General features: G+C 36.1%; 1 protein-coding gene across 1 annotated transcript in view; it reads left to right on the plus strand.

The window, feature by feature from the left end:
- Positions 1-7397: 7397 nt before the first annotated feature.
- CBG25752 overlaps positions 7398-8663 on the plus strand; it is a gene marked incomplete at both ends in the record, with an annotated part of 6606 nt that continues 5340 nt past the window's right edge. The window contains 6 exons of the mRNA XM_045240707.1: positions 7398-7478; positions 7528-7611; positions 7748-7852; positions 7897-8042; positions 8085-8187; positions 8234-8300. Coding sequence (XP_045099016.1) covers positions 7398-7478; positions 7528-7611; positions 7748-7852; positions 7897-8042; positions 8085-8187; positions 8234-8300 — 586 coding nt within the window. The remainder of the gene's footprint in view (positions 7479-7527; positions 7612-7747; positions 7853-7896; positions 8043-8084; positions 8188-8233; positions 8301-8663) is intronic.

Genomic DNA, 8663 nt, shown 5'->3' on the forward strand with positions numbered 1-8663 from the left:
CCTAGCTGGATGTCAAACGAGAGAATCGTCTGAAAATACATATTTGAATGAACTGCTGAATGAGCCAGGGATGTTTCTGACGGAACATTTTCGGAACAAAACTCCAATTGGACTCTGAGAAAAAATCGGTATGAAATCCCGTTCGGAATATTTTCAAAAGATATCTTCGCAATGAAATTCCGAGTGGAATAATTCCAAAACTTTTTTTTTGGAATTACAAGTTTTCGTACTACGGTATGTTTCCTGCCTGAGGTGAGGCGCACGCGTAAAATTTGCTTGTGAGTTTTGAACAGAACTACTTTTGATATTTTTTGCGCGGTCGAAATATTTCGGTCAATTTTCACTAGTTTTGAAAGTTTTTGTGATGAAAAAAAAAAGGAATTTCTACTTTGAAATTTGAGTTTTAAATAGTTCCGAAAATTCTGAGATTCTGTATTTTTCAAAATCGGAATATTCTGAGAACCCAAAATTCCTAATTTTACAAAATCGGAATCTTCCGAAATTCCGAGATTCCAAAATGTTCAATATTCCGAAAAGGCCAGTCCAATCATCAATGCTGCTGCTCAGTTTCTGCACTAAACAACTCTAACCAATGTTTTGTAGCTACTCACCTGATTTTCTTAGATTCCAGCCAGAGTCCTTGATCTTCCTGTAGAATCGATAGCTATGAGCTTCAACTAACTGTTGTTTTAGAATCTGAAACAATGATTATGTATAAACAGCAAGAAAGAGATAAAACGAATTACGGAGAGTTGAACGGAAAGAACGCAAAGTTTAGAATGTTCCGATTTGATTTTCATCTAATATTTTTTCTTCCCTGAAAAACGAATGGATTCTGTGTCTTAAGATTCCACTATTTCTATATTCTAGTAGTCAATGGGCTCAAAATTCTAAAATAGCCAAGAATCCAGAATAACGGAATTCCAGAAGTTCGGGATTCCAGAGTTCTTCATCAGAAAACAAAAAGCGAGGAAAAAAATGACTTTCGATTCACGAATTCAATCTTTTTATACGCTTCCTAAAGACCCAAGCTCCGCCCACCGGAGGTATCGCCCACCGGAGGTCAAAAACCATGGTGGCTCTTCAAACGTCGGAAATCTCAAAAAGAAAAAATGAGACTTCGAGTGGGCATATGTACCAAAACATTTGAATTCGCCGAAAGGGGCGCCAAATGGAGGAAATCGAGTGCCCCGAAAAACTAAAACATAATCCACAGGTGGTGTACAGAAGACTTCAAAAGAAAAAGCGTGACCATGAAGAGGGACCAAACAAAAAAAATAAAAAAAATTCTGTTCTGTCCCCATTGGAATGTGGACCGGGCGGTGACAAAAAGGGACGGCACTGAAGCAGAGAAGAGGAAAAAGGAGAGTGCAACTCTCGAAGAGGACACAGCTTCTCATATAGACACAACGCGTTCACGAGAGGATTCGAATCTGACATTTGGATTTGAGGTCGGGTTCTAAAACGTCGCGGTTCTATAATGTCGCGGTTCTAAAATATCACGGTTCTGAAACGTCGCGGTCCTAAAACGTCCCGGTTCTAGAATGTCGCGGTTTTAAAATGTCGCGGTTTTAAAATGTCGCGGGTTTGAAGTGTCGCGGTTCTAAAACGTCGCGATTCTAAAACGTCGCGGTTTTATAATGTTGCGGTTCTAAAATGTCGTGGTTCTAAAATGTCGCGGTTCTAAAATATCGGTTTTAAAATGTTGCGGTTTTAAAATGTTGCGGTTCTAAAATTTTGCGGTTCGACGCAGCTGGGAAACGTGACAAAAATCACAACTGTGGAAACAGATTTTCGAAACAAATTTCCCATAGTCTTGTGAGGGAAGGAAACAGCTGCGGGATCTTCTCGAACACTGTGTACTGCTTTGCAAGAAGAGTACTACCCGACTTGTGGAAGCGTAGTTTTTACAACACAGGTGTCTAGTACACATTTGTTCCAAAAAAAGAGCCAAAAAAGATGGACATGCCACCTCGAATAAGAGGAAAAAAAATAAATAGGACGAAGAAAAATGAGAGTAGGAAGGAAAAACGAGAGGCGAAACGAAAATCTCGACTGAGCTTCTCATCCAATTTATAAATAGCGTTGAGGCGTGGTGGTTCAGAAACAAGATGAAAAATGAGAAAACGAACCCAAAAAAAGCTCATTTTCCTTTTCTTCTGAAAGGAAAAGAGTAGTTCTTCCCCTTTTATTGCCACCAATTTCTCTGGCTCTCGATTCTTTTGTTTTCTGGGAACGAAAGGAGATTCTGCAACGGACTACGGTAAGACTTTTAGAAAGATTGGAGTGCGGGGGAAGATCGTAAAGAAATAATGGAGCCATTTGGGCGTTACATTACGTCAGTTTCTAGTTGGATGAGACTACGGTAGATATATGAGGGGGGTTGAAAATGCGAGATCCAATATCACGTATATACAACAGAAATAGGACAGCTTCTACCTCAGCTTACTTTGCCGAAAATTCATAAAATAGCTCACGTAAGTGAAAACTTAAATAAAAACTCATATTTCGATAATTATCCACCCGAAGTCCTATTTCTCTATCGAGAAAAATAAATCAGTCGATCAGGAGCAGTGTGTAATTTTCTTTACGCTCAAATGATTTTTCAAAAAAAAAAAAAATTAACACATTTTCTGAATTTTTTTTTGTTGAAAAACATTTTTATGGCCTAGAAATGACTTAATATTTACTCGGTGGGGATTTTAGGTAATTTTAACGCGGTGGCCTAACTTTTCCTAGTTGAGTTTTCTAGACCACCAAAATTTTATGGCCTAGAAATGTCCTAATATTTACTCAGTGAAGTTTCTAGGCGATTTTGACATAGTGGCCTAACTTTTGCAAGTTGAATTACCTAGGCCACCAATTGTTTGGCCTAGAGACTCTGATATTCACCGGGTGTGATTTCTAGGTACTTTTTGAAGTGGTGGCCTAGAAAACCCCGATTGCAAAAGTTAGGCCATCACGTCGAAATGGCCTAGAAAACACACCACGGGCATGTTAGTAAATGCTCAGGTCATTTTACCATAGTGGCCTAAAAAGACTCTACTCGCGAAAATTCGGCCACCATAAAAAATGACCTGGAAAACACACCAGGTGAATTTCAAGACTAGACAATAAACCTTGGTGGCCTAGAAACTTCACGTGGAGAAAATTAGGCCATCGCAGGCTAGAAGACGCTTTGGGTGAATCTTACTCAGAAAACCTAAAATTTTTTTCGAAAAATACTACAACGCTCCGGAAGAACGCATTGCGCTCGGTTTAGCGGATTCTCTAATTTAGGGGAATCTTCATCGGTTTCGAAATTAATCTTCTTTAAAAAAATAGTCAGCAAATCCCGAGAAATCCTTTTCTAAAGCACAAACTGATTTCTCAAATGTAATGAATTCTATTTTTTTTTTTTGGAAATGCGAGTGTTGCCTAGGACAACGGCCGGATTATGGAATATGAAAGAGGAGAAAAAAAAGCAAATGCTCTTACATGCGGGCAGAAATGTATCTTCTGTTGGGCTGTGTGTGTGTGAGTTTTTGTTTTTCAACCAAACGAAAAAAAGAATTGTAGGGCTGAGAAAGAAGGAAAAGTTAGAAAAAACAGAAAAAAAAATTTTGGGAAAAATACGGAAAAATTTTGTGATTTTTGATTTAGATATTCTGAAATCTGATAAGAAATTCGGTAGCTGTTCAAGTAAAAGTGAAAGTTTAAAAAAGTTTTCAAGAACTTATCATATCTCTACAAAAGATTATCCCAAAATCTCAAAAAAAAACTAGTTTCTCAGCCGAAAAAAGATCAAAATTCCGCTTTTTAGTATCATAGCAAAGTAAAAACCAAATTTAAATAGAATTAGTCTCAAACCACGCTCATTTTATGCCTCTCCCAGAAAAATGCGAGCTAATTAGCGGGCCAACATGCTCTATTTGCCTTTTTTTTGTAAAAGTGTAGAACGAGAAGATGGCGATGAAGGAAAAAGAAGAAGAAGAAAAGAAATAAGAACATCTAAAGAGAAGAAGAAGAAGGCAAATGATGATGATGATGATGCGGGGGGTATATTAGACGGCGAGACACGATGATAGGGGGAAAGAGACGGATAATGGAGTACAGGTGATGTCGAAAAAACAGAGTAGAAAACCTCGAAAGTTAAATTTTTTCGAAGAAATATGAAAATATAAAAAAAGTAGGGGGAAAAATAGAAATAGAATTTATGAGCGAAAAAAGAACTATTGTTGTCATCTTTGCCATTTTTATGTACTTTTTCCACATTGATATGGAAATTAGGAAAAAAACTGAAAAAGGAGAGAACCAAAAAAAACCGTTTTTGAATAGTCAAGTGACTAAACAACACCAGAAAAGAAGGAAAAAATAACGATTTTTTGATCGTAAAATCTTTCTTTTTTCTTCGTTTTGAACACCTTATCAATGTGGTTTTATCAGTCGCTAGGCCATTCGAGTGAATTATTAACAACAGAGAAAGAGAGAGAGAAGATCACTAGGAACCGGTTTTGTTGAACAAATTGAAACTTACAACTTCTTGGGTGGAGAATAGAAACATATAGCAAAAAAAGAGAAATAAATAATTATCGATTCTCCTACCAAATGAAAATAAGATATTGAGAGAGAATGTCCAATCCGAAGATATAATATTTCAATTCGGAGGTCACTAATAAAATAAAACGATACTTATTTTTTCCAATTGATTCGAAAATCGATAAAAAAATCATCTTCAACAAATTTCCGTCGTCTTCAAAAAAAGAAAAATCACGATCTATTGTGTAAAGAAAGGAAAATGGTTTTCGGTTTTTTGAGAGAATAGAATTCGAAACAAAAACACATCAAGATATGGTTTCAGTGAGAGAGAAAATATGGAATTTTGGGGAAAATTGAAATATAGATCGGGAAAAATGGAATCCGCTGAGCTTTTAAGTTTTTTTTTCCACAATATCAAAATTTTTAGCATTCTGCAAAATATTTTTGTAAGGTAGTTTTTGGTCCTTGACTTCAAAAAAAATTATTTTTTAATTGAGAATCTCAAACACATTTCAAGGCGAAAAATGAGCTTTGGGAGGGAAGTACCGTAAACAAGCTGAGCTGAATTTTCTCGGTTCTAGGGAACGATATAGAAATTGGTCAACCGACACAATTTTTATCATAATACGAAAAGTATTCCGTCAGTTGACCACTTTTTGACGTTTTTCACAGGAAATGAGATATATAAGCTCAAAAATAGGTCTTTCCGGACTATTTTTTTTTAAATTTTCACTGCTTCTTAGAAAACGAAATATAAAGAAAAAAAATTTTAAGAAGTCTGAATTCTCAAAAAATATACTTTCAATTCTGGATGGTACGTGTCATTTAATCATACTTGTGAGAATCTTTTAAGGCCCGAATAGAAAATTATTTGGTCGAAATTTATTTTTAAAAACAGTTTTTTAGAAAAAAACCATTCACAAATTCCATATTTGCAATTCAGCATGAAATTAGATCTTATACACAATTTTTTTCCTAAAAATCGAAGCTGGCGCCAATTGTTCGGGCCTCCCGGCCTTGACAAACTTTTGAAGGCCCGGTTCGGCCCGTCGCAAGTATGCATTTAATTAATATAACTATGAATTAGACATGATGTTGTGTCCCAACACCCCAAAAAATTTAAATTTTGCAGTCACAAAAAACAATGTATGTTTTGATTAGTTATGCGACGGTGTTTCAAAACATGAGCTTTGTTTTCGAGAAAAATCGGAAACATTTTTAGAGGTCAAATTCAAATTCCCGAAAAAAAATTTGAAAAATTTTCAAGGAACCGAAAAAAAACAACTCAAAATATTTATTTTGGATTTTGGATTTTTCGAATGTCATCCAGTATTTTCAGATTTTTGATTTTTAGAGTACATTATTATCATTTTTCTACCTGATTTCATTTTTTTCAACTAATAATTGTCAGGTTTAATAATGGGGCTAGTAAAAAGAAAACAAATTTGAATTTTTCTATTCCCTCTTGTAATCATATGTTTCTACTGCTCTCTTATGATTTTTAGTCCACCCTATTTCTTGGTGTTTCCGCTCAAATGCTTCAGACAAATTTTAATTTTGAATTGGGTTTCTTATCCTGACTTGTCCTTCATAAATTAAAAGTTTTCAGAAAGAAAATCCTTCAGACATTTGTGAAGCTTCTCCGAAACACAATTAAAATTCAGTGATTTATTGCAATATATAACACGTCTTGTCTAGACTCGACTATTCCTGTTAGCCACGATTTGAAATTTGGGACTGAGCTCAAATCGGTTTTTTATCCTGGTTTTCCATTCAACTTTCAAAAAATATGTATATTGCGTTCAGGAGGCGGATTCCATTCATCGAAACAGTTGATAAAGAACTGTTCCCTACTAAAAAATGACTCACGTTCCTCGGATACTGTAGTTCCTCGTTCTTTCCTCAATTTTGATGGCATGTCTACTGAGTCATTGGGAAACTCAGTCCCTTTTTTCTTGTCTCCGCCTACCCTCCCTCTCTCTCTCTCTCTCACTCGTTCACTTTCCTGGTACTTTCTTCCTAGAAACAAAACATAATTTCCCCATGTCATTCTGTTTTGTTTCCTATTACTTCTCCTCTCTTCTTTTTTGATCCCTAATTTCCACCGTAAATCAAAAATTTATAATTTCGACATTCATAAATTACGAAACAGAAAGATATGAAAACCACTGATTAATACGAAACAATGTCCAACGACAAAAGTTTAATTGATTAACTTTTTTGAAAAAACTGAATAAGATTTTCTGGGTATATTCATGAAAACCAAACAGAAATTTTCAATGAAATGCTTCTCTCGGGGTAACACTCTTTGGAGCTATCGGAAACTTTTAAGACCTTTGGTTTTTAATCACTGTATTTGATCTATTAAAAGCACGCCCTATACGTGCTCTTTGGGCTCGATTATCTCGGTTCTTATGAGAGATATCAGAAATCTGTCAACTGATAAAATTATTTTTGTATTATGAGCAGCATTTTATCAGTTAACAAATTTTTGACAACTCTCATAGGAACCAGAATAATTAAGCTGAAAGTATGTAGTTTTTTATTAGAGCAGATACGGTTTGCCAAATTTGAAAAATTTTTATCGTTTGCAACAGTCACTTTTTTCCTTTCTAGAATCAATTTATTTTCTATTTCCCATCATTTACATTTTACTCCTTTCCATTTTTCTTCCTTTTGAAAATTATACATGATTTGATTTACATGGAAACCATAAAAATTCATAAGAATCTCAATTTTGACGTATTTCTTCTTTTCCCTCAATTTCCGTATTTCAAAGACTATAATTTTTTCCGCTTTTGACATTTCGCGCTCCATATTTCTCAATTTTCACTCCGGACATGTTTACCAAAAATCATATCTTCAGATATTGCTAAGCCATGGAGAATTCCAAACTCAACCAGCTCTCCAACTTCAATTGTTACCCCCCGCATCAGACCGCTCGCACGGCAGTGTTCGATGTAAGAAAATCGCACATTTTTTCTCAGTGTTAATAGTTTTAACTTACAGGTGGATAGCACTAACGCTTTCTGGGGGAACAGGAGATTCATTGAAGGCGCGCAGTTATTGGAGATAAATATCGATTTGAAGGAGGTTAGTTAGAAATGTTGAAATTTAGGATTACTGAGAAAAGAATAAGATTCATGATTTCTTAAAATGAATCATAATACAGAAGCTGGATATTTTGAAAAGCGACATCAAAATGTATATATTCACCAATTTTTTGCAGCGTCGGGATGGCAAGTGTTTCTCCTCCACCATGATATACGTGACAGACGAATCTGACGCAGTCAAAAGAGCCAAGCTGGAAACGAAGGACATCCGCGAAGTAAACGTGAGTTCAAAATAGATTTGACATAATATATGATTCGTTTTCAGTTCATGATCCCCGAAGAGAATGAGAAAATGGGGATCATGAAAATGTTTGTCTCCAGAAGTGGAATGAGCGAGATGTGGCGTGTCCTGCCTGACGCCTGCAGATCCGAGGCGGGCATCCTGGAAAGCCAGGGAATCGAGGGACATAGGTAAGAATAGAAGTTTCGAGCTAATCAAAACCTTTTTTCTAGCGTTCCATTTTATTTCGCCTTCAAAAAGAATGGCTTTGGATGCTCGAAGTTTAAATGCACTCCAATCCAGCAGTGGAGCGAATTTGGCTCAATTTTCTTCCACGTGAGTGATCAGAAACATACATATATTTAAGTTGAAAATCTTTCAGTTGAAAAAATGGTACTGCTCGGCACTTGAAACTGCGGGACTCTTGACCAGAGGAAAGCGAATTGCTGGTAAGTGCAAATAGTGTAAAACCTGTAACAGAAGGGTCCCCGCACTGTCAAGTTTGAGCTGATCCTTTTGGCTAAAAATTCGGAGGGTACAATGATTCGGGGGTACAAGGGGGTACAACTGATTTAGGGGTACAAAATTGGTGATTCGGGAGTACAAAATTCGTGGGTACAAAAATTCGGGGGTACAACAATTGGGGGGTACAATCTACCAATGATTCTGGGGTACACTTTATTTCATTTAGGGGTACAACGTTTGTGATTCGGGGGTACAATTTTTTTTTGACGAAGTTTCTGAATTCCTGAATTTCAGAGCTTGAAAATCTCAGAATTCGGAATCTGAGAATTTCGAAACTTCAGAGTCGG

The sequence above is a fragment of the Caenorhabditis briggsae genome, assembly GCF_000004555.2.
Source record: "Caenorhabditis briggsae complete genome, chrX, whole genome shotgun sequence".
Lineage (NCBI taxonomy): Eukaryota > Metazoa > Nematoda > Chromadorea > Rhabditida > Rhabditidae > Caenorhabditis > Caenorhabditis briggsae.